General features: G+C 43.5%; 1 protein-coding gene across 3 annotated transcripts in view; it reads left to right on the forward strand.

The window, feature by feature from the left end:
- Positions 1 to 25,338: 25,338 nt before the first annotated feature.
- BTBD9 (BTB domain containing 9) overlaps positions 25,339 to 26,270 on the forward strand; it is a 431,208-nt gene continuing 430,276 nt past the window's right edge. Inside the window, exon 1 of one of the 3 annotated variants that reach the window (XM_070418646.1) lies at positions 25,339 to 25,652. Coding sequence is in view for 1 of the 3 variants with exons in the window: in XM_070418645.1 (XP_070274746.1) it covers positions 25,924 to 26,217 (294 nt within the window). In the remaining 2 variants the exon portion in view is untranslated. The other 2 variants (XM_070418647.1, XM_070418645.1) reach the window with 2 other exon arrangements.

Raw genomic sequence — 26,270 nt, forward strand, 5'->3', positions numbered from 1 at the left:
ATATCAAAAGGTGAGTTGTGGGAACCAGCAAAGACTAGTTTCACATGTTGGGTATAACATCATCAAATGGGTGCGTTATTAGATTCATAAATTCAGTCATTTAAACCTTATTTTCACAGAAGAAGCCTTCTGTACTTGCTAAGTAAAACTTGTCAAAACATAGCCCTTGCTTATTCCTTAAACTCATCCTTATATGCATGGAAAAAATAACTATTGTATCACCAGCTTTGCTAGCAATTAGGACAATTCACTTCCAAATTAACCTACCTGAGAAGTGGTGATATGAAAGGGTGAGGTTGACCTCAAGAAGTTTTCCTTATGGCGGTGTAGTACTCCATTGTGTCTAAGAACTATATGCTTTAACTCATGTGGAATATAAAACAGAAACTTGTACACAAACAGCAGTGTGGTGGTTGCCAGAGGGAGGGGTAGGGGAAGGAAGGGGTCCTAATATGAGGTGACAGGAGAAGATTTGACTTTGGGTAGTGGCACATGGTCCTATATACAGATTTTGTAAATTAGTAATCCACACATATAACCTATATGTTCATGTAGACTAATGTCACCCCAATAAAATTTGAAGTAATGGGAAATAAAAATAAATACATACATACATACACAAGACGTTTTCCACGGGTGTTTTGAAGTAGGAGCTGATGGCTGAGAGGGTCCCTTATGGCTTCCCTCCCTAGCATTCTGACTAGGATTTCACACAGTGTACATAACTGTTTATTAGTAGCACAGCTGCTTGTGAAGAGGGTCATATCAGTAAGGATGCTTGTTGCTGGCAATGAGACCTAACTTTATCAAATGTAACAAGCACTTCAGCGGTTCTAGACTGGGTTGATGGAGGGTTCAGACATACCAAGAACCTCCGTTTCTTTCCATCTTTCCCAGCCTTTCAGTGGTTTCTTTTGGGGCTAATAATATTTGCGACCAAAGATGCCTACCATGGCCCTAGCCGGTTTGGCTCAGTGAATAGCGTGTTGGCCTGCGGACTGAAAGGTCCCGGGCTCGATTCCAGTCAAGGGCATGTACCTTGGTTGCAGGCTCGATCCCTGGCCCTGGTCGGAGGTCATGTGGTAGGCAACCAATCGATGTGTCATTGATGCTTCTCTCTCTCTGTCTCTCCCCGTCACTCCACTCACTCTAAGAATTAATGGAAAAATATCCTGGGTGAAGATTAAAAATACCTACCATGATTCCAGGTGTCATGTATAAACCAACAATGTTCAGTGAAAATAACCTTTTGTTCCTCCGCAGAATTCCTCAGACCTCATCCTACCTGGGTCACTTGCCTGGCTCTAATCACTGGCAGGGAATGAACCACTGGCTGAAATGGATTGTATTTACCCAAGTTGCCTGCACATGAGGGCAGACACTGGGTTAAAATTGAGATGGCCAGAATGGAGGAGCGAATAATGGCTTCTGAGTAGGCATAAAAAGAAACTGCAATGATGAAATTAAATATTGAGGACCAGTTGGTACAAGGTGCAGTAAGAAATAAACATTTCTTGCCCTCAAAAAGATTTTAGTCCAAGATTGTGGTTCTCAGACTTAGCAGACACTTTCTGTTATAATATAATCAGAACATTTCTAACATCCATCACACCCACTATCCTAAAATGAAATTTATATGTAACTTTCCTATATACACAATTTTAAAAAGGGTCAATCCAATGCCTTTATTGTAATATAAAGGATAAATGGAATCAATTTCTAATAAAATATTTCAATAAGTAAATCAAATACTGCTATACTAGAAAACAGTGATTTAGTCAGGTGCTTACTCTTAAGTATGGAAGAAGTAAAACTATTCAATAGAGTACTATAACACTGGTATTTTAAAGTAAAGACAATTCATGATTCATGAAGATCTATAATGTTACAACTGTAAATGCATACTGATAATAGCTGTGTTTTACTGGTTAAAGACCATGAATAATATTACTGTTGGAAACATTTTCCAAAATGGTGTTCAATTCTTGCTGAAATTTTGAATAAAAGAATAATACTCCTCTTTATAGGATAGTTTTGTCCCTGGTAAATATTAAGGCTTTATATGTTCAAATAAGTAAAATAGAAGTTACAGGCTCAGATAATAAAAATCAGGCTTTATAATTTCTTAAAATTGAAATATAATTAACATACATTATCATGTAAGTTTAAGGCATGCAATGTGTTGATTTGATACACTTATAGATTGCAAAATGACCATCATAACATTAGCTAACACCTCTATCACATCACATAATTGTGATTTCTGTGATGGAACAGTGAGGAGCTAGTCTCTTTACAAGTTTGAAGTTCATAACAGTGTTGTTGACGATTCACTATGCTGTGCATTAGATCTCTAGGACTTACTTGTCTGCTAGTTGCAAATTTGTATTTTACAATTTTTAAAAAAATATGTAGAATGGTTTCAGATTTATAGAAATGTTGCAGAAATAGTACAGAGGTGATCCCATATACCCCATACCCAGTTTTCCTTATTTTTAAAAGATTAGTATGGTACATCTGTCACCACTAATGAACCTGTACTTTATTATTAACTGTCTATACCTTATTCAGATTTTTCATTTTTACCTACTTTTTCTGTTACAGGATCCTACATTACATTAGTCTTCATGTCTGCTTAGGCCCCTTTAGAATGTGATTGTTTTTCAGACTTCCCTTGTTTTTGGTAACTGACAGCTTTGAGTCCTAGTCAGATACTTCATAGAGTGTTTCTCAGTTGGAATTTTCTGAAAATTTTCTCATGATGAAACGGGCTATGGGTTTTCAGGAGGAAGACAAGAGGTAAAGGGCCCTTCTCATCCCCTCAAAGGCACACACTGTCAACATGATGTGTCACTGGCGTTCACCCTGATCACCTGGCTGCAGTGCTGTTGTCAGGCTTGTGTCCACGGTAACGTTATTCTCCACCACCCACCCCACTTCCACACTGTGCTCTTTGGAAGGAAATGGTGTGTGAAGCCCACACTGAAGGTGTGGGGAGTTCTCCTCCTACAGGGGAAAAATGGCTTTATACCTAAATGAATACTCACTGAGACTTCACAAAGTTTTTCGGATCATTACAGGAAATTTCACATCTCTGCCCCTCGTCCACTAAATACCAGTATTGAAACCTAACCAGAAATGCCCCACAAGTTTCTGAAACAACCTCTAGGGGTCAGTACTGCCCTGTTGAGAATCACTGGTCTGGTCTAAGACTCCCAATTCCAGTTTCTATAGAGTGTGAACTTAAAGTATTTACAAAGGAATCTGAGTTCAGAATCCACCGTTTTATGCTTTCCTTCTTACATATTTTTGTTTGCCACTAGTTCAGCAGCCATTTATTTTAGCTATTTGCAGTCCTCTAGAATGTTCAATTTGCCTTTTACATGAACTCATTTTATTTCATTAAATTATGTACTTATGAGGATAACTGGCTCGAACATGTTGGTAATGGAAACAACTGACTTGATAAGCACACAACTCATTAAGGAAGTGGGAGTGCACAGGTGCCCTGGAGAGTGGACAGCTAGGTACATTAGCCTGCCGGGACACTGGTTCTTTACCGAGGAAATGATGAGCCACGTTTATCCAATCATTAGTGAAGTGGAAATTGGTTAACAGAATTTTTACTGAAAATGCATCAATTTGAGTCCTATCAATATTAGCAAAGATTACAGGATATTTTTAATGCATCAATTTGAGTCATTGATATTAGAATGATTATAGACAATTTTTTAAATGTCAGTATCTATGACTGCTGTAGTTGTAATGAAATAGGCACTTTTATAAACATTATCCTAACTATTGATACACTGATTTTGCAATATGTTTCAAGAGTCACTACAGACTTTAAAATATTCATCCTTTTATCTGGTACTATTGTTATTTTCTGAGAATTCTGTTTCCTAGGAAATAATCAGATTTTTGTTTTAATATTATATACAATTTGTTGCATCCATCATTATTCATAACTAGAGGCCTGGTGCATGAAATTTGTGCATGGGGGTGGAGGGATCCCTCAGCCCAGCCTCCAATCTGGGACCCTTAGGGGGATGTCCTTCTGCTGGTTTAGGCTAACTGCCTCTGCCTGCCAGCCTGATCACCCCTACCTTGCCCCCCTGCTGGCCTGATCGTCCTTAACTTGCTCCCCTGCCAGCCTGATCACCCCTAACTGCCTCTGCCTCAGCCCCTGCCTAAGCCACAGTCTAGCCTCCCTCTGTGGGAAGCAACCTGGCGGATCAGGGGAAGGCATCGCCCCCATTACCCTGCTGCTGCTGCCACTGCCGACCTGAGCCTGGGCCCTTCGCAGCCACTATGGCTTTGTCCGGAAGGACATCCTGAAGGTCGTCAAGAAGACATCCGCCCTAATTTAGCATATTACCCTTTTATTAGTATAGATAGAAAAATTTAGAAACAATTTAAATGTGAAAAATGGGAAAATAAATTAACTATTCTAACACCACAGATGGTAGAATATTATTTATTTTTACACCAGTAAATTGTATTCTCAAAGAATATTTAAAGATGTGGAGGCCTGGCCAGTGTGGTTCAGTTGGTTGGAGTGTCATCCCATATACCAAAAGGTCTCTCGGGTTCAATTTCAGGTCAGGTCACATACCTGGGTTGTGGGTTCAGTCCCCAGTTGGGGCACATACGAGAGGAAACCTGTCGATGTTTCGCTCTTTTTGCCCCTTCCTTCCTCTCTCTCAAATCAATAAAAACGTATACTTGGGTGGGGATTTAAAAATAAGATGTGAATAAATGCTCATGAGATATTAAGTAGGGGAAAAATGCAGTATACAAAATAATGAACATATGTTCTTGATTTTTTTTTTAAAAGAAACAAGTATACAAAGAAATGACTAGAAGAAAATGTACCAAGATCTGATTTGCTTTAGCTGCTGGGATTACCAGTGATTTTATTTCCTTCTTTAGGTTTTTCTGTATTCTCTAAAATGAGCAAGTATTTCCTTTTATAATCTATAAAAACTGAGATATATTGCTTAATTTGCTAACATTTACTATTTTGACCTTTTGAGTAAAATGAAGTTGTTTTTTTTATCCTCACCTGAGTATATTTTTTCCATTGATTTTTAGAAAGAGTGGAAGGGAGAGGGAGAGACACACCAATGTGAGAGAGACACATCTATTGGTTGCCTCCCGCATGCCTTGGACTAGGGCCAGGAGCCTGTAACTGAGGTATGTGCCCTTGACCAGAATTGAACCCGGGACCCTTCAGTTCACAGGCCGATGCTCTATCCCAGTGATGGTGAACCTTTTGAGCTCGGCGTGTCAGCATTTTGAAAAACCCTAACTTAACTCTGGTGCCGTGTCACATATAGAAATTTTTTGATATTTGCAACCATAGTAAAACAAAGATTTATATTTTTGATATTTATTTTATATATTTAAGTGCCATTTAACAAAGAGAAATCAACCCAAAAAATGAGTTCGCGTGTCACCTCTGACATGCGTGTCATAGGTTCGCCATCACTGGTCTATACACTGAGAAAACTGGCTAAGGCTAAACTGAAGTATTTAAATGAACATGTTCTTATCTGCTATCTAAACTTCTATTTAATATGGTAACATATAATAAAGATTAAAAGATGCTCTTATATATTTAAAATGTTTTATATGTTTAAAAAGACTTAAAATTCTAAATAAGCATATTCAATTCAGAGACATTTAAACATTATTTAAATTGTAAAAGTTGAAACAGGTCATTGCTAGCCCGTGAAGGAAGTTGGCATTATCTTTTTGTCCACACTACCCACTCTTAGCTGACTTATTCTGAATGAACTTTTTGTTGTTGTTGCTTACATTCATTTTGCATATTCAATTGTAGTCTGCAATTGTACCATAAGTACCTGGAACAGTTTAGGCACAGCACCACACTGTATTTATTTAGGAAAGTGCCAGACAATGCATCTTGAAAACCACTGTAGCATAGCCACCGACCAGTATTTGAAACAGCCTCACTCTTCCCAGGACATTCTCTGTACCAGCAGCATCACATCACCTGATGCTAGTTAACAGTTAAGACTTTCAGGCTTCACCGCAGACATACTGAATCAGAATCTTTACTTTCAAAGGATCCCCGGGGGATCAGTGTGAATAAAAAAGCACTGTCATACAGCCTCCTTTTTAAAGCCACTAATATCAGAGAAGTGTATCTAAAAATAAGAATTATTTTCACCCTCTATTATAAAAATAGTAAAACGCTCATTTGTGGTAATGAATATAAGGGACATGTATCTATCCCACAAACTCAGGGGTGTAAGAAGTGGAATTTCTAATTGCACATAATTAAAGCCCCCACTTTCTGAGGGGGTAGGTGGGAACAATCTCAGTAAACTCAGGAACTTTCCTGAGTCTTCTCCCTGAGGTAAAGTCTTAGGTTCCTCTACTGTCTAGAACAGTGGTTCTCAACTTGTGGGTTGCGATCCCTTTGGGGGTCGAATGACCCTTTCACAGGGGCCGCCTAAGACCATCGGAAAACACATATTGTTTTTGTGATTAATCACTATGCTTTAATTATGTTCAATTTGTAACAATGAAAATACATCCTGCATATCAGATATTTACATTACAATTCATAACAGTAGCAAAATTACAGTTATGAAGTAGCAACGAAAATAATTTTATGGTTGGGGGTCACCACAACATGAGGAACTGTATTAAAGGGTCGCGGCATTAGGAAGGTTGAGAACCACTGGTCTAGAAGGTTGGAGGAAGATGGGCATCTGATCTTCCACAGGTGAACCATCCTATTGGCATTTGCTAAAATGTCAAGTACCCTAAATAGTCCTTTGTTGTAAATCTGTGTAGCTTGCTGTTAGACCATCATTCATTCTCACTGTTGAGGCTACTTCAGGTTTGGCACCTCACTTGCTGCTTCATTCGTCTATTTCCATGCTGTGTTAGCCTACAGGGAAATCTTTGGGGCTAAGACTTCTACACAACACTTACCTAGGGAGCATTGGATCATTCTGCTGCTCTGGCATCACGTGAGACCGCGGGAAGCTAACCCTGAGGTTTGTATAAGGTCCTCTCTAGCAGACATCTCTCACAGCCAGTTCTTCCCAGGGAGCTTGCTGACTTCCAGGGGGTCCCACCCGGGAAGCCAAATACAGGGACCCTCGCCTTCTAGACCTGCAGACTCCCACATCTCAGATGTGATTTCCCTCCATTTAACCCACAGGCGCAGGGGAAGGCAGAGCCTCATCACAGGGCCTCACCAGGTGGTGGAGCTCTCCCTCCTGACTCCCTCCTCAACCCAAAGCATGAAGGTTTCCATTTTTGAAAGTTAAAGGCCTTTTTTCTTTTTAACATCCCCAAGCCTACGCTGCAGCTGCCTGAATGGGGAAATGCCATGGGTTACAGAAATGCAGGGAGAAAAGTTAATATTTCAAAACATGCCACATGAACCATGGGATACAAGGATTTATATCCCATTATTATGATAGAGGAGTGTACTGACTATGACTAGGAGCACACAATCATATGAAGTGTTCTCATAGAACAAGAGGCTGGGAGTAGTAAGTATGCGACAGATCCTGTAGGAGAACATTATAATCTGAAGAGGCAAACTGCACAGAACAACTGAAGCGCAAAGCAAAATGTCGGCAAGAGTAAAATAGGTTCAAAAGCCATACTAACTACCCTATTTTGGGCTATTGGTGGCAATTACAGCATCTGCACTAATTTGAAGAGTCCACTCCTAAATTGGTGGTTCTCATAATTTGGCAGGTATCAGAATCCCGTGGAAGGCTTGTCACCCCCAGAGTTCTGATTCAGTAGGCCGGAGGTGGGCTCTGGAATCTGCCTAACAAGTTCCCAGACGCTGCTGATGCCGCTGGTCAGGGGCCACACTCTGAGAACAGCTGCCCTAAGTGTCAGCACTCCCCATGGATTTGCAGGTTTAATTCTACAAAACCATGTGACATCTATCTGTTCTGCAGCCCTTCCGGACATCCCTTATCCTTTCACTTGCAGCCCCACCGCCATCATTACTATGTGTCTCTTGGCTAGTCCCAACCTTCTTTCCAAGTGACATAAATGACTTGTGTGTTTCTGATAGTCCCTCCTCTTCACATTTCTTCAGAGCTCTGACACACTTCTGGCTGTTTTCCATCACAAACACTCGTGTGTTCCTCCCGGTGTACTACATGCAAACCCGGTTCCATTGAGGACATATTCTCCCAGGTTCTCAGCATTTTGTTTTCACCTGCTTTCCTCCTTCAGTAAGATCTCCAGCATCTGCAGGAATATGACTTGTAAATGGACTGGAGACCAGAGAGTGAGGATTTAATAAAGAAATCTGAATCTAGCAAGATAGCTGGATAGAAACTCAATATGCAAAAATCAATATACATAAATTTTTAAATGACTTTATTTAAAATAGCAAATAAAACATGAAATACCTAGGAATAAATCTAATAAGATTTGTAAGACCTCTATAAACTAGAACAATAAAATTTTAATGACAAATTTAAAAACAAATAAATGAAGGGATATACCATGTTTACAAATTAGAAGAATCAATAACCAGAAATAAGTTATCTCTAAATTGACCTTTAGATTCAATGAAATCCCAGCCATACTCAGCGAAGGATTTTTATGGAATTTGGCAAGCTGGTTCTAAAATGTATATAGAAATGCAAAGGGCCAAGCACACATGGATAAAGTGATAAAGCAAACTTGGATAGCTTTTTCTACCAGATGTCAAGGCTTACTCTAATGCCCCAATGACTAAGGCAGTGAGGTATTGGTACAATGATAGACATATAGATCAAAGGGAAAGAATAGAAAGTTCAGAAACAGATTCTCAGGTAATGGATACTAGATTTATGAGAAAGTTAGCACTGCAAAGCTGTAGGTAGAGGACAATGTTGTAGGTAGGTGCCCAGGGAACAGGCTCAGAAAGGGAGACTGACGTACAGGTGGTATAGTTGGAAGTGCTTTCAGCAACCATGCTTCAAGGGAGTGAAAAAACCGAAATCAGGCAGGAGGACAGTTTTAACCAATACAGTGGCAATAGAGGCCTCCGCCAGTTCCATGAGGAGCTCTGAAGCTGGGGTGGTCTCTCACGGGTTGAGGCCAGGGGGCCAGGCCTTGCCTTTGTACCCCTACAATGACCAGTCATTTGATGCACATGCCCCCAAAGAGGGAATCTACCTTGAGTAAGGCAGCTTCCTTCTGCCAAGGAAAATTCCTGGAAGAGACCATATAACAGTAAATACCCAAAATAATTGAAAGCAGAGACTAAAACTGGCATTTGTACACCAGTGTTTGTAGCAGCATTATTCACAAAAAGCCAAAAGGTGAAACCACCCAGATGTCCATTGATGAATGAATGGATAGACAAAATGTGGTGTATGCATACAATGGAATATTATTCAGCCTTAAAAAGGAAGGAAATTCTGACATATGCTACAACATGGATGAAAATTGAAGATATTACACCAAGTGAAATAAGCCAGACATAAAAGGATAAATATTGTGTGATTCCACTTATATTACATGAGCTACCTAAAACAGACAAATTCATAGGGACAGAATGGTGGTTTCCAAAGGCTAGAGGGAGGGGGGAAATGGGGAATTATTGCTTAATAAGTATAGAATTTCAGTCTGAAAGATGAAAAAGTTCTGGAGAAGGATGGTGGTGGTCATTTCACAACAATGTAAACGTATTTAAAGCCACTGAACTGTATACTTTAAAATGATTAACATAGTAAATTTTATCTTTTGTGTATTTTACCACAATAAAAGAAATCAATGGGACTCATCGTGTCGCCTGGTAAAAGTGTTCCCCTTGGGGAAGAAGGGCCTCTAGGCAAGCAGAACCTACAGTTGTGGCGACAGGAAACACAAAAGTCCCAATGGATAATTGGGGCAATGGTAGTCAGGGGGGCTGCTTATATTTCCACCTCCAACCCTTGGTTTCTGAACCCATATAACACCTATTGGGAGTACAGCAAGAATGATGATAATTGATTTAGGGGATATAATGTGTCTGGTGGATGGCACCTCATCATTGCAGGGTATCATCTCCAAGCTGGCACATCAGCTGCATCTTCAAGGACCATTTCATCACTCTCTCAGAGCAGCAACTTCTGGGTGGTGCAGAGTGTGATGGGTCCAGAGGGTTCCATTGTCCTGTGCTCACTGCTGAACCTCCTTTTCTGTAAAGTGGGCCCCTTGGGCTTCCATCACCACGAGAAGAATATACTCCAGGGAGCTACTGCCCTTCTGGCCTGAATCCCAGAATGGGACACATGGAGCAGAGACGCCCCAGGTGTCCCATGGCCTGAAGCAGATGATCTTAGCTGATGTGAATGAGCAAGACATAAATGCTAATTGTATGCCAATGACATTTTTGTGGCTATTTGTTACATGACATTTCATGGCAATAACTGATTGGTACGCTTCTATATCTCCCTGCATGCCAATTTCTTAATTTGTTTCTGCACCTCCATTAAGTGGAATGATTTCTTTCCTTATTGACAATATTTTTAAATCTCAAGATACTTCTGGTCAAGATGGTGGCGTAGGTAAACATGGTTCTCCCATCCTCCCACAACCCCATCAAAATTACAACTAAACTACAGAACAACCATAATGCAGAAATGCCTGAAATCTGGCTGAATGAAAGTCCTAGGACAGATTTCAAGAAGGGAATTAAAGAAGAAGCCATGTCGAAACTGGTAGGAGATGCATAATGGGCTGGTCCCACACCCACGTGTGGCAGATAAAAGGAAAATCTCAGCTGCAGGAGGCCCCACTGAGGAGGGAAGGGTCCCAGCCTGCAGGTGGGTACTACATCTGAGACTCCATCAACCTGGCTCACACTGTTTGCCCTGCCCTGGTGATTCCCTGAAGTCCCACCCCACCCAAATTTGAGGCCAACCAAGCTGTTTCTCCAGTGGTCTTCCATACACATGGCCTGTCTTGGCCCATGCTTCTGATTTTCCTAAAATCTTTCAAACAAGCAGTATCTGGCCTCAGTGTGCCCTATACATTTCGTTAAGTGGCCCCAGGCCAGGCATTAGCAGCAGCCAGTCTTGGTTAGCAACTTAGCCTGGCCTGGCACCTCCAAGCCCAGCACAAGCCCATCTGAAGTTTGATTTGTAGCTCATGCCAGTTGGCCCCAGAAGAACACAGGTGGCAGCTGACCTTGACCTGAACCTCATGGGAGGTTCCAGAGTCAGAGCACCTGGTGGACTGCTTCAGAGCATGATGAAGCACCACCACCCAACCACCTCCACAAACAACACACTCAAGGGGCAGGCTCAGTGGGTGCCTGTTCTGTGGGGTGGGGCCTTGAACAGCTGGTCTTCCATGGAGATCAGAGTTTGGTGGTCAGTGATCATAGCCAGTCCTTGCAGATGATAGACCTGGGGGGTAAATCCCTCCTACTGATGTGCTAATAGCAATCCAGGCTCAACTACAAGAGGGTGTGCACAGCCCACACGGGGAGGGCACACCTGGAGTGTTCAGCTTGGGTGATTGGGAAGGCTGTGCCACTGGACCCTAAAGAACACCTGCTACATTAGGTCACTTCACCAAACCCATGAGACATAGCAGCTCTATCTAATACATAGAAGTAAACACAAGTAGGCTGTCAAAATGAGGAGACAAAGGAACATGGCCCAAGTGAAAGAACAGAACAAAACTCCAGAAAAAGAACTAACAAAATGGAGACAAGCAATCTCCCAGATGCAGAGTTCAAAACAATGGTTATAAAGATGCTCAATGAACGTAGGGGAACAGTATATAAACTTAGTGAGAACTTCAATAAAGAGAAAGAAAACATAAAAATGGAGATAGAAAACATAAAAAGGAACCAGTCAGAAATAAAGAATACATTAACTGAAACGAAGGATATATTTCAGGAAATTGATAGTAGAGTAGGTGAAGCTGAGAATCAAATCATTGACTTAGAATATAAGGAAGAAAAAACAACAAAAAAACAAACCACCCAATCAGATTAGAAAAAAAAAAAGAATTAAAAAAAAATGAGGATAGTGTAAGGAGCCCTAGGACAACTTCAAGTGTACCAATATTCATATTATGGGGTTGTCAGAAGGAGAAGCGAGAACAAGAAATTGAAAACTTAGTTGAAAAAATAATGACTGAAAACTTCCTTAACTTGGTGAAGGAAATAGACTTATAAATCCAGGAAGCACAGAGAGTCCCAAACAAGATGAACCCAAAGAGGCCCACAAGAAGTATCATAATTAAAATGCAAAAGATTAAAAACAAAGAGAGAATCTTAAAAGCAGCAAGAGAATAGCAATTAGTTATCTACAATAAGACTTGTCAGATGATTTCTCAACAGAAACTTTGCAGGCCAGAAGAGAGTGGCAAGAGATATTCAAAGCGATAAAAAGCAAGGACCTATAACCAAGATTACTCTACCCAGCAAAGCTAGCATTTAAAATTGAAGGACGGAGAAAGAGCTTCCCAGACAAGAAAATGCCAAAGGAATTTATCACCACCAAACTAGTATTATATGAAATGTTAAAGGGTCTTCTACAGTGGTTCTCAACCTGTGGGTCGAGACCCCTTTGGTGGTTGAACGACCCTTTCACAGGGGTCGCCTAAGACCATCCTGCATATCAGATATTTACATTACGATTCATAACAGTAGCAACATTACAGTTATGAAGTAGCAACGAAAATAATTTTATGGTTGGGTCACAACATGAGGAACTGTATTTAAAGGGCCAGAAGGTTGAGAACCACTGGTCTTCTAGAACAGTGGTTCTCAACCTGTGGGTCGCGACCCCTTTGGGGGTTGAACGACCCTTTCACAGGGGTCGCCTAAGACCATTGGAAAACACATATATAATTACATATTGTTTTTGTGATTAATCACTATGCTTTAATTATGTTCAATTTGTAACAATGAAATTGGGGGTCACTACAACATGAGGAACTATATTAAAGGCTTGTGGCATTAGGAAGGTTGAGAACCACTGTTGAAGGAGCAGGAGAAGGAGAAGGAGAAGAAGAAGAAGAAGAAGAAGAAGTAAAAAACAATAAAATGATCAAAAATGCATATTTATTAACAAATGAATCTTTAAAAAAAAAGGAAGAAACAGAATAGAAACAAACTCATAGATACAGAGACCATTTTGACAGTTGCCAGATGGGAGGGTTTTGGGGGAATGGATGAAAAAGGTGAAAGGTTTAAGAAGTACAAATTTGTTGTCACAGAATAGTCATGGGGATGTAAAGTATAGCATTGGGAACATAGTCAATAATATTCTAATTACTATGTTGGTGTCAGATGGGTGTGAGATTTATCTGGATGATCACTTAGTAAATTATGTAATGTCTAATCACTGAGTTGTACACCTGAAACTAATATAATAATAATGTATGTCAACTGTAATTGAAAAATTAAAAAATGATTTTTAAAAAGTACATTTAAAAATGTTTTTTTCCTCAGAACTGTTTTGGTCACATACCACAGCTTTTCATATGCAGGCTCTTGCTGTTATTATTTTATAATTTTTGTAATTTCTGATTTGCCTTTCTTTTTAACTCAAGAAGATAAATCCTATCTTGGTATCCTCTTGATGTTAATTGTAGTTCGTTGCATTGTGGCTGGTGAATGTGAACTGTGTCATTTCTTTCTTTCTTTGTGAAGAAGCATATGCTTGATTTTTGTGGATGTTTCTTGAAAGGACAATAAGTATCTTCTGTTATGGGATACTAAGTTCTATTTAAAACTAGTACATCATAAAAAAAATAAAACTGTTACATCAAAGTCACTGAGAATTTAATTAAAATCTTCCACAACTGCTACTATCCCCATTCCCCTCACTCTTCTTCAGCTTTTCCTCCTTCTTCTTCCTCTTTTTCTTTTGCTCTTCCTTCTCCTATCATCATCATCATTATTGTCTACTTGATGCAAAAATTCTAAAAAAACCCCACATATATTAAAGTCCTCTTATAAAGTTGTAGTTTTATGAAAATTTTGCATTTTAGAAAAATGTTTGCCTTGCATAATTTGCTCCTATAGTATTTTATATATAAAGGTTTATAACATATCTTCATTTATTGGGCTTTTATCACATAAAAAAATCAAGTTTTTCTGTGTAATGCCATTGGCCTTAAATTTCACTGTCTGAAATTAATATTACCACCTCTGCTTTCTTTTTGTTTGCATTTATGTCAAATTTTTGCTCTTATCTTTTTTTTAAAGTTCTGCTTTATTATTTTTAGCCAAAGTATATAGAAACAAAATTAATAGCTTCCCTCTCCTTCCCCAAACACACCCATCTTGAAGGAACATATTAAAAATGGGTGTATATCTATCCTTAAATTCATAAATAAATATAAACATGTTGTGGTGGGCTGAATAATGGCTCCCAAAATATCCAGATTCTAATTGTCTTTGGACATGCGATTAAATTAGGGATCTTGAGAAAAGGAGATCCTTTATCCTTGATTATCTGGGTGGACCCTAAATGCAATATTAAGTATCCTTTGAAGGAGACAGAGATAGATTTGACACAGAAGAGGAAAACATGACAATGACAGTAAAGATTGGAATGAGATGGCCACAAGCTAAGGAATACTGGCAGCCACAAGAAGCTGGAGAGAGCATGGCCCACCTACCCCTTGATTTCAGCTCAATGACACAGATTTTTTTACTTTTGACCTCCAGAAAGTCTAAGAAAATAATGTGTGTTGTTTTAAGCCACCAAATGTCTGCTGCTGTAATTTGTTACATGAAAATAGGAAATTCATACATATATTATGTGTAAGTCAAAATTTTCCCCCTTTAAAATATTTTACAAATATAACATCATATTCTTATAGTGCTCTTCAACTAGCCTTTTTACTCTTAATAGTGTATCAATTACATCTTAACAGGTCAATATCTATATATCCTATTCTTTAAAACAATTTTATTGATTGATTTGAGAAAGAGAAGACAGAGAGAGAGAGAGAGAGAGAAAGAGAGAGAGAGAGAGAGAGAGAGAGAGAGAGAGAGAGAGAGAAACATTGATGTGAGAGAGACATGTCAATTGGTTGCCTCTCATACATACCCCTACCAGGGCTGGGGAATCTGCAACTGAGGTATATGACCTTGACAGGGAATCAAACCCATGACCTTTGCTCTAACCACTTAGCAACCGACCAAGGCTGTAGGGATTTTTTTTTTTGAGGGGAATATAGACTTTTATAAGGATCCATGGGTAAGTACATTTTAAATTTTTGTAGATGCTGTCAGATTACTTTTCAGGAACGTTGCAACAATTCACACTCCCATCTGATCTGACTTTCCCTCAGTACAAGTGAAGTTGAGCATCTTTTCATATTTTTTTTGGCATTTTCTACTTTATTTAACACTTGTTTAGTTCATTTTCTCATTTTTTCTTTAGATTATTTGCCTTGATATTTTTTGTGTTTTGGATTTTAGAAACATTTCTCTAGTCTTTCAGTTAGCCTTTGATTTTACTCTCCATCCAATTCTTGCCCACTTAATCTAAAAATACCCCTCTCTATGCCTTAATCAAGAAATCCCACCTGTCAGTTCCTCTAATATAGTATTTTAGAACAGATATTTCTCTCTTATTGTTCATTCCAAATCCATCATTGCCTGCCTGCCTGATGGGTTTCAATGACTTAATCTATCAGTTAGTATAGGTTAGATTATGCAGCAGTAACAAATGATCCCTCAAGTCTCAGTTACTTACAACAAAGTTTTATTCCTGCCTTACAATATGTCCACTAATTGTTTCAGTTATAGCTATTGACATAGTCTTTATCTGGAATATTGTTGGTCATCTTGGCAAAGGGACAGAGCATAAAAGTTTCAGCTGTAACTGACACATTAGTTTTGCTCACATTTCACTGACCAAAATTAGTCATATAGCCATGCTTAAGTTCACTACAGCAAACAAATGAAATCTATCTACAAGGCAAATCACTGAATACCTATGAAGAGTTATCAGTCTACCATACACACACAGATGTGTGCGGGCAATGGAAATGTCATATCACAAGTCATATAGAGGCATTTACTTGAAGGAAGTAAACCAAGACAAAAAGAAAGAAACAGAATAGGCAATTCCCGGTGTCAGTGGAATCAAATGGCTTGGCCCAGTGCTGCTTTTATTCTTCTACTGAGAGGTAGGCAAGGGTCAACTTCCTGGGGCACTTCAGGCAGCCACTGGACTGATCTTTTTCCTAAGTTCAGATAGAGACTGGAGGCTGCTGGCTCCCCAGTCTTTCTCTGGCATAGTATACATCAGTGCACAGATGTGTCCCTGTGCCTGGATCACAATGCCCCACATCATCCTCTCAAGAACCTGAAGCCTCAGATGAGATCCCTTTCGGGATCAGGCCTCTCTTTAGAAAAGAGTAGTCAAGGATGTTTGTCCAGAAAACACTCTAACTTAACATTTTGTTCTTGGTCATTTCATTTTGGCTTCTTTCTCTAGTCAAGAAGTTTTCTAAAAGCTCATCCTAAGTCCTTCACATCTTTGCCATCCACCATACCCACTATGTGTCTGGAGGTCTCATCTCTCTTGTGACGTGATCACCAAGTTTTATTTACCATCACTGTGGTAATTATTAGTGCTGCTCACTGATACCTGGTTCTCTTCTCTTTCTGGAAGCCTGATAGGATGCACTTCCTGGCTCCCCTGAGGCTGGTTCTGTGGTAGTTTGACATGAATTGTGAGTAGAGCTGATGTTTGTCACCGTTGGCTTGAGAATGTGTTAATGTGAGATGTTCTTTTCCTCTGGAAAAAGCCATCCATATTTTGGGATTATATTAATTGTTGCATAGTCTAGCCTATGTTGACTAAAACTATCATCCCTTTTCAGGTATTTAAAATACATGACTCAGACACATAATAATCGTTGATATGTCTTTAGACACAACGGGTAGACAATGTTCCATAACTTTTAAGGGACAGATAGTCCCAGCACTCTTATCTTTCTAAATCACATTTAAATGAGTTCAAGCATCCAGATGCCATTTAGATGGGAAATTCAGAATAAGTCTACTGGGTGTTTCCCACGTATCCTACTTTGATTTTTTGCATACCTTTTGTATCACAGTTACATAGGTATATGTTGAAAACAGACTCACATGGTACCCCTCAAATCAGAACCTCTGGAAGTAGGACTCAACATGCCCCCAAATCATTTTTATGCATTTAACACATGATTTTTCTTAGTCTGAAATCACTGTGCCTACCTTGCCTGTCTGATCCGCACATGACTTCTAGATAAACACTATCCAATAGAACTTTCTGCAATGATAGAAGCTTCTATACATGCACTGTCTAGCCACTAGCCACATGTGGCTATTGAGCTCTTGAAATATGACTAGTCTGACTGAGAAACCGAATTTAAATTTAATTTAATTTAAATGTAGCCACATATGGCTAGAGGCTACCATACTGGACATTGCAGTTCTAGATTGCTGATCCTTGAGAGCAAGAACTATATCTTTAATTTCTGAATTCTCTCTGTGCCTGGCACAGAATAACCCAGTAAATAAAAACTGAAACAGAAAATAGGCCTATATTATTTCCATTTTTTAAAGTTATACCAAGGAAAGAAGAAATACCAAAACAGGATTATAAAATTATGGTATATTATACTTGTTTCTCTTAAATTTTTTTTCTCGTGATGAGAACGTTTATGACCTACTCTCTTAGCAACTTTCAAATATGCAATACACTATTATTAAGTACTAGAGGCCAGTGCATGAGATTCGTGCACTGAGGGGCGGGGAGGAGTCCCTCAGCCCGGCCTGTGACCTCTTGCAGTCCAGGACCCCTCAGGGGATGTCTGCCTGCTGGCTTAGGCCCAATCCTGGGGGGTGGGGGGGAAGAGGGGATCAGGCCTAAGCCAGCAGGCAGGCAGACATCCCTCTCACAGTCTGGGGCTCTCGCAGTCTGGGACCCCTTGTTCCTTACCACCCTCCTGCAGTGGAGGCGGGAGAGGCTCCCACCACAGCCGTTGTGCTCACCAGCCATGAGCCCCGCTTCTGGCTGAGTGGCACTCCCCCTGTGGGAGCAAACTGACCACCAGGGGGCAGCTCCTGTGTTGAGCGTCCTCCCCCTGATGTTCAGTGCACGTCATAGTGACCAGTCGTTCCGCAGTTGGGTCGATTTGCATATTAGCTTTTTATTATATAGGATAGTCACCATTTTGTATGTTACATCCCCATGACTTATTTATTTTATAACTAGGTAAGTTTGTATAGTTCACCCACCCCCTAACTCTGGTAATCATCACTCTGTGTTCTGTACCTATGAGATTTACTTTATTTTTTTTTAGATTTACTTTATTTTTTAAAGTTTATTGGAGTAACTTTGATTTATAACATTACTAGAGGCCCGGTGCACGAAATTCGTGCACTGGAGGGTGGGGGTTCCCTCAGCCCAGCCTGCCCCTCTCACAGTCCAGGAGCCCTCAGTGGATGTCCTACTGATGGCCACAGCCTGGCAGCAGAGGCTCGGAGCAGGCATCCCGTGTGTGTGTGTGTGTGTGTGTCTGCTGGGGCCTGCCCCCCAGCTGCGCCACGTAGGCTCAAAGCAGTTGCCGTGTGTGTGTGTGTGTGTGTGTGTGTGTGTGTCCCCACTAGGGGTCTGCCCCCAGCCACATTGGAGGCTCAGAGCAGGCACTGTGCGTGTGTGTGTGTGTGTGTGTGTGTGTGTGTGTCTGCTGGGGGCCTGCCCCTAGCCACACCATGGAGGCTTGGAGCAGGAGCCCCTCTGTGTTGATCTCTCAGGCTCCTGGCCTCCACTGCATGTTGTACTCTCCCTTGAGCTATGGCCAGGATGGGGGTGCTGCTTGCAAGCCGGGTTTTCCTGCTCCAGGATCGCCATGGCAACGGGGGAGCAGGCCCAGCTGGGGGCTGCCCACAGGACCGGCTTTCCTGCTTCCAGGTCTCCATGGCAACTGGGGAGCAGGCTCAGCTTGGAGCTGCCTACAGGCCGGACTTACTCTCCTGCTCCTGGATCCCCATGGCGACCGGGGAGCAGGCCCAGCTGGGGGCTGTCCACAGGCCTGGCTTTCCTGCTCCTGGATCAGGCCCAGCTTGGGGCTGCCCTCAGGCCGAGCTTTCCTGCCCCCGGATCAGGCACAGCTTGGGGCTGCCCTCAGGCCAGGCTTGCTTTCCTGCTCCCGGATCCTCAAGGCGACCGGGGAGAAGGCGCAGCTGGGGGCTGCCTACAGGCTGCACTTTTCTACTTACCAATGGCCAGATCACCACAGCGACCCAGGGCCCAGCGGCACTTTCCTGCTCTCCAATAGTCATAGGGTCCCGGCTGGGGGTGGGGCTTAGCAGTGTGGGGCTCAGGCAGCACGGGGTCCCAGCTGGGTGCTCAGGTGGCTCACAGGGGTCCTGGCTGGGGGTGGGGCTTATGCCCAGCTGCCCAGGGCTGCACATGGGGCCCGGATGGCAGCTCGAGCTGTCCTGCCCTGCCTGTAGTATAGTATAGAGGCCTGGTGCATGGGTGGGGGCTGGCTGGTTTGCCCTGAAGGGTGTCCCGGGTCAGGGTGGGGGTCCCGCTTGGGTGCCTGGCCAGCCTGGATGATGGCTGATGGCTGTTTTTAGGCTTCCCGCACTCCCTTTAGGGTGGGGGTCCCCACTGGGGTGCCTGGCCAGTCTGGGTGAGGGGCTGAGGGCTGTTTTCAGGCTGGCGGGTGACTGAAGCTCCCAGCCTCTCCTTTTTTCTTCTTCTTTTTTTTATTCTGGGATTTATTTACTTTCTATGGCTGTCACTGGAGCTGAGAGCGGCTTTAGCTCTGAGGCCGGCTCCAGCTTGAGGCCTCGGCTGCTGAAAGCAGATATCTGGGCTTTGTTTAGGTTCTATAATTGAAACACTGTTGCCATCACTGCCGCTCTAAGCTCTGAGCCCGCTGCAGGCTGAAAGCAGCTATCTGGTGCTTGTTTAGGTTCTATAATTGCAACTTTGTTGCATCCGGAACTCAGAGCTGGGCTGCCGCAGGCCGGGAACCTTGGCTTCCTCCGTCACTGGAGCAAGCAAGCCTCCTGTTTGCTTCAGCTGCCTGGCAGCCGGCAGCCATCTTGGTTGGCAGCTAATTTGCATATACTGCTGATTAGCCAATGGGAAGTGTTCGGGGGTATGGTCAATTTGCATGTTTCCCTTTTATTAAATAGGATACAAATTTCAGATGTACAACCTCATAATTTGACACCTATATATACTCTATTGTGTGCTATAATTGAAGCATTATAGTCTCCTTCCATCACCATACATCTGACCCCCTTTACTCTCGTCATCCTCCCTGAGAGAGCCTCGTAAGCCAGGACGGGTGGAAGAGGGAAACTGAGACTACTTTACTATTTTATTTTTTTTAGATTCCACATATAATAAGATCCCATGATATTTGTGGGTATTTTTTTTTTTTTTTTGGTCTGACTTATTTCACTTAGCATAAAGCCATCAAGGTCCATCCATGTTGTTGCAGATGTCAAGATTTCATTCTTTTTATGGCTGAATAATATTCCATTGTATATATATACCACATGATGGTGGACAGAGGGAGTAACCTGCAGGCAATCCATGATTTTCCTTAAAAAACAATTTTTAAAAATGAATAAATAGGAAAATTAGGTTTTCAAGTCCGTAAAGTTCTATCTGACAGAGCAGAGGATCTGCAAACTCACAGACACATCATTTATTAATTTTTTTTTACAAAGTTCACATTAGTTACCTACATTTAGAGCGGTGGTGCTCAACCTTGGCTGCACATTAGAATCACCTGGGAATCTTTTTAAAATCCTGATTTCTGGGCCTCATCCTCTGGAAATTCTGTTTCTTTGACAACATTAGTAACAAAGAAACAGAATTTCTGGAGGATGAGACCCAGAAATGAGGATTCTAAAAAGATTCCCAGGTGATTCTAATGTGCAGCTAAGGTTGAGGACCACTGATTTAGAGGTAACTAACATGATAAATTTTCAAATCTGGCAACTCCTGATGCTCATACTACCACATGAAAGCAATCTGCTGGGCTGTAGAGCAGTTACCCTCCCATGTGCTGGATCAGGGCCAGAACAGAGTTGCTTTCTGCAAACTCCCCCTTAAAGACTTCTGAAATAAATCACCACCCCTCCTTGCCTCCTGCTTTGTGCTGGTTCCTGGAACAGGTTGTTGTCCTGACCTGGTCAAGGATGTACTTTCCCAAATCTGACAGCACTCAGGTACAACTACCTGTGACAATTCCCAGTGCTGCTGGGATCCACTTTGTCTTGCGGCCTCCCAAGACATCCAATGTATGTAAACTTCCCTTAATAAACTCAATTAACCAGATTGGAGTGGCCAGCCTCTTTCTTCGGTCGTTCCCTGCCCTTTGCTTACAGAGGTAGGTTTTCAGACTTGGAGCTTTTCCCTAGTCTGTATGTACTAATAATAACATATGAGGATTAGATGAGCAAATGTAACAGGCCATGGCATGTATAACAATTAAATGTTTCCCCTTGGATCTGGTGGGAAAGTAAATTAGTCTTGCATTCAATTTTTCACGTGTTCCCCTTTCCCCCCAAACTAAGTACACTGTTTGGAAGTAGTTGTACATAAATATTCATTGAGATCACAACAAAACCACTTAGAAAGAATGTTAAATGATCAGCACTGGCTTAGGACAACTCCCGCTGTTTTTTTTTTATCATCATGGGAATGCCTGGGTATAGCTATTCCATTTTTGAGGCGCAGTGTCTACCTGAGAGAGTTGGTAAATACAATATCTTAGTATCAATTAGGCAAAACTGATCACTCCCTCACCTGTAAAACTTCATACATCCTTCATTTCATTTCATACAGAATTCTAATATAGCATATATACATTGTTACAGTTATAGTTTGTTGAATTTATGCCTTGCTTTGTTTAAAAAAGAGCTGTGGCAATTAGTTACATACTTATGTTTTTATCTTCCTCCCCAAAGGGAGAGTTTCTTGAATAACTGTGTCATATCCATATACTACTCTCACTGTTTGGTGAGGTGATCTGAGTAGGATTTCAAATGTGCTGTTATAAGCAAATGAGTCTCATATAACGTTGAGGGGATGATCTAGGAATTTATGTGAAAATCAGACTCAGCCTGATTCTCCCTGTTGGCAGATGAGAAAAACCAAAGCCTGGGAATAGAATAGTTAAGTGATTTGCCGGAGGTTATCTAGCCAGACTCTGAAACTCGCATCAACCGGTCCAGAGGCCAATCCACCATATCGACCTGCTTTTCAGAACCCAGTAATTTGGTGTCTATCTCTACTGCCTCACTACAGCTGCTATTGTTAGTTATCAAACACGTTTGTGTTACTAAATCCAGCCGCTGCTTTTCGCCCTTGAAATACTTGACCTATTTATGGTCTCTGCCCTGCGGACCATCTCCATCTTGCAATTCTTTCCTACCGTGGCTTCAGAGGCATTCCCCACCTACTTCTTTTCTCTCTCTGGCCATTCTTCCTCAGACTTTTCTTGGGCTTCTGTTCATCTGCCATCCTTTTTAAGTGAGTGTTTCCTGAGCTGTATCGTTGGTTCTCTTCATTGTTTCTTCTATATTTTCTCCCTGATCTATGCCTAGGACTTACATTACCAATAGTAGTTAATGTCTTCCACAACTATTTTATTTTAACTCAATGTCTCACCATTCACAGACCTGTGTAATTCTACTGCCCATTAGATAGTTCCCTCTAGATGTGGAGGTTTCCTCCATCAAGTCACAGTCACACTGCAGTAATCTTGGAGGGAACCTAATGAATTGCACTCTTCTTTTCCAGATAAAGGAGAGTGCAGCCAGCGACAAACTATCATCTTCACCACTGACTGTATTAGTTTCCTATTGTAAAAAAATTACCACAAGCTTAGGGGCTTAAAACACAAATTTATTATCTTACAGTTTTGGAGATCAGAAATCCTGAAATCAAGGCATTGACTGGGCTGCATTCTTTCTGGGAGCTCTAGGAGAAATTGCTTCCTTGCCTTTTCCAGCTTCTAGACTTGCCTGCACTCCTGGCTCCATCTTCAAAGCCAGCGGTACAGACTGTCCAAATCTCTCTGATCTCTGCTTCCATCATCCTATTTCCTTTTCTGACTATGACTCTCCTGCCTCCAGCCCAGCCTGATTCCAAGATAATCTCTTCATTTCAAAATCCTTAATTAAATCACAGATGCAAAGTCCCTTTTACCATGTAAGGTTAACATATTCACAGGTTCTAGAAGAGTATGACATGAACATCTTTGGGGCATTATTCTGTACTAGAGGCCCAGTGCACAAAATTCATGCACAGGTGGGGTCCCTCAGGGTGGCCTGCGGAGATCAGGCCCTAGCTTCCACCCCCCTGCCTCGCAGCCCCGCCTGGTACCCTGCCTGGGCCTAGCGCTGCCTACTTGCCAGCCCCGCCCCCCACCTCTGGTCACTGTCTGCTGGGTGACCGGCAGGTGATCAGGGCTCCCGCTTTCATCCGCCTTGGCCTGGTGCTGCCCACTTGCCAGCCCCGCCCCCCGCTGCTGCCACTGGTCACTGTCTGCAGGGTGATCAGTTGGGGCTGGGCCCCCTGCTCGGCTCCCTCAGCTGCTGGTCGCCATCTACAGGGTGACCGGGCCCTCGCTCCTGCCACCCGTTCACCTGCTCCACCATCCTGCCGTGGGCTGGCTCCCGACGGGCCCATTGGGGCCAGCAGTGTTTCTACTGCCGCGTCCCTGATGCCCACCGTGTTCTGTGCCGCCCCCTGGTGGTCAGCACATGTCATAGTGAGCAGTCAAACTCCTGGTGGGTTGAATTCCTGCCCAAGGGGACAATTTGCATATTAGGGTTTTATTATATAGGATACTACAACTGAAAAAAGTATTGGATATTATCTGTAGACAGAGAGCTTCCTAATGCCAAACTCTGGAATTAAATAGGTTTGCTAACTCTATAGCCCTGGACAAGGCACCCTCAACCTCATCTCAAGGCCCTGCTCCTGGAGCAGAGAACACCAGGACAGCTGTGTGAAGAAGGCAGCTTCCTTTGGGTACACATTCTTTTTTTTCTAAATTCACCAATCAGGGATGAGTGAGCTGGGGGCAGGCGCAGAGGGAGGCCACGAATATTAATGGATGTCACTCCATATGGAAGGAGACATCATGAGTGAAGAATAAGTGTTTCCCCAATAAACATGTTCATATTTGAACTCATCATCATAGCCCACAAGTCTAGTCATCCCCCTAGGACTGCCACTACCAGTAACTTAGATCAGAAACCTTTGGACAGCCGGGAGACTCAGTTTTCTTTGTATCTGGCTAAATGTTTCCACCATCCACTCCAGCAGCACCCATATTAGAAATGTGGCCTCCACGTTTATCCCCCTCAGCGCTGTCCATTCTACCACCTTAACCGCGCTCACATCTACCCCTTCCCATTGCCAAGGATTATCACTGCCAATGAGTTGGTTCTGCTCCTTGCTTCTTATCTGGAGTACAGCAATGGCCTCAAAACTAATCTCCCTGACTCAAGCCTTATTCTTCCTGTCCATTTTCACTTTCCCACCTTCACGCGTGACGCTTCTTTTGCCTGGAATTATGTCCTTTCCAGTCACTCTCTCCAAAATCCCGCACTGGAATCTGACTGGGAGTCCGTTTTTTTTTTTTGGTTTTGTTTTGTTAATCCTCACAGGAGGATATTTTCTCCATTGATTTTCAGAGAGAGAGGAAGGAAGGGGGATGTGAGAGAGGCTCATTAGTTGGCTGCCTGCCCCCATCCAGGCCAGGGGTGGAGCCTGCAACCCAGGTACATGCCCTCGACCAGACTCCAACCCACGACCCTTCAGTCCGCGGGCCTGCGCTTCCACCGCGCCAAACCGGCGAGGGCCCCAAGTCCATTCTTGATTGCTTTTGTTTGACTGCCTTCTCTTACGGTAAAGCTTTACAGAGCACCTCTGCATACATCCTTTCCTTCAGCCTCACCACTCTCCGATGCAGGCTGGATGGGCACGGTTATCCGTCCCTACTTATAGCATGAGGAAACCGAGAGTCAGGGGAATTCAAGGCTGGGCCCCCTACCCCCTCCTCCGAGTTAGCGACGGTCCCTCGCCGCCTTCCACCTTCAGCGCGCACTCAGCCCCGTTGGCTTTCCCCCTCTGAGAACCATCCGCCCTTCGCAGAAGTCATCTATGGCTCCCGCGCCCGTCTGCACGAGGCCACTGCTCTCTGCACCACAGGCGCCCCGTAAACTCGCGGGCCGCGATCAACCCGGGGACCTTCCCATCCGCACTGATGAGCTCGGTGACGCCACACAGTGACGTAGGTGACGTCACTTACCCGGAGCCAGGTGCCGGAAGGGCAGCCACACCCGGGCCCCAGCTCCGAAGGGCAAAGGGTCGGGCGGGTGCGGGAAAACCAGCACAAACCGCCTGAGGCGACCTCCGGGCCCGAAACACTGGGACCCCGCCCGCCGGCCGCCCAGCGGTTGCTAAGTGACGCCAGCGCGCCGAAGCGCGTGCGCGGCCACGGCGGTGTGCGTGAGAGCGGACGCGCGCCGCGGCGGCGGCGGCGAGGACGGCGGAGACGGCAGGGGCCCAGGGGGCGGTGGCTTCGAGGGGGCTGCGGAGCCGGCGGAAGTGGCCTCGGAGCCGGCGGCTGGGTCGCAGAACTTGGTCGGGGTGAGTAGCCCGGGCCTCGCAGGGGAGGTGGGGCCTGGCCGCACCTGCTGCGCGGGCCGGGGCGCAGGGACGCACGCCCCCACCGCACCTGCGCGCGCCGCTCCACGCCCCTCCGCCGCTTCCTCCGCGGACGGGGGCTGACGAGGGTCAGTTTCGGGACGCGGGCGCTCTGGGAAGCGGCTGCGAGGGGCCGGCGGAGACTGTTGTTCTGAAAGGTTTAGTGAGAAGTAGGTGTCTGGGGGCGTCGGGGTGGCTCCGCCAGGCTCCCGGAATGAGTCAAGCCCGGAGGAGCCCGGGCTCCCAGAACGGCGCCTCATCCTCCCAGAGACGAGGCTGCCGAGACGAGAGGAGGCGGCACCACCAGGGACGCCGGGGTTGGGGTTCGGAAAGTTGGGCGCTGCCGGGGCCTTCGGCGCCGCTGCCCTGGGACGAGGAGCCGGTCGTTAAGTACCGAATTGTGAATCAGTGCCTGCGCGCGGCGTCGGACACACCCACGGCCGGGGGAAGGCGAGCTGTCAGAGGAGATAGGGGGCCAGCCCGTTCCCCAGAGCTCCCGACTTCACATGTATGTGCACGTTAGGCGTCATTCGCCCCTAACACTTGGTTCTGGGCATTTTT

The sequence above is a fragment of the Myotis yumanensis genome, unplaced genomic scaffold (assembly GCF_028538775.1).
Source record: "Myotis yumanensis isolate MYYU_CA2020_CCGP unplaced genomic scaffold, mMyoYum1.0.hap1 SCAF_6, whole genome shotgun sequence".
Taxonomy (NCBI): domain Eukaryota; kingdom Metazoa; phylum Chordata; class Mammalia; order Chiroptera; family Vespertilionidae; genus Myotis; species Myotis yumanensis.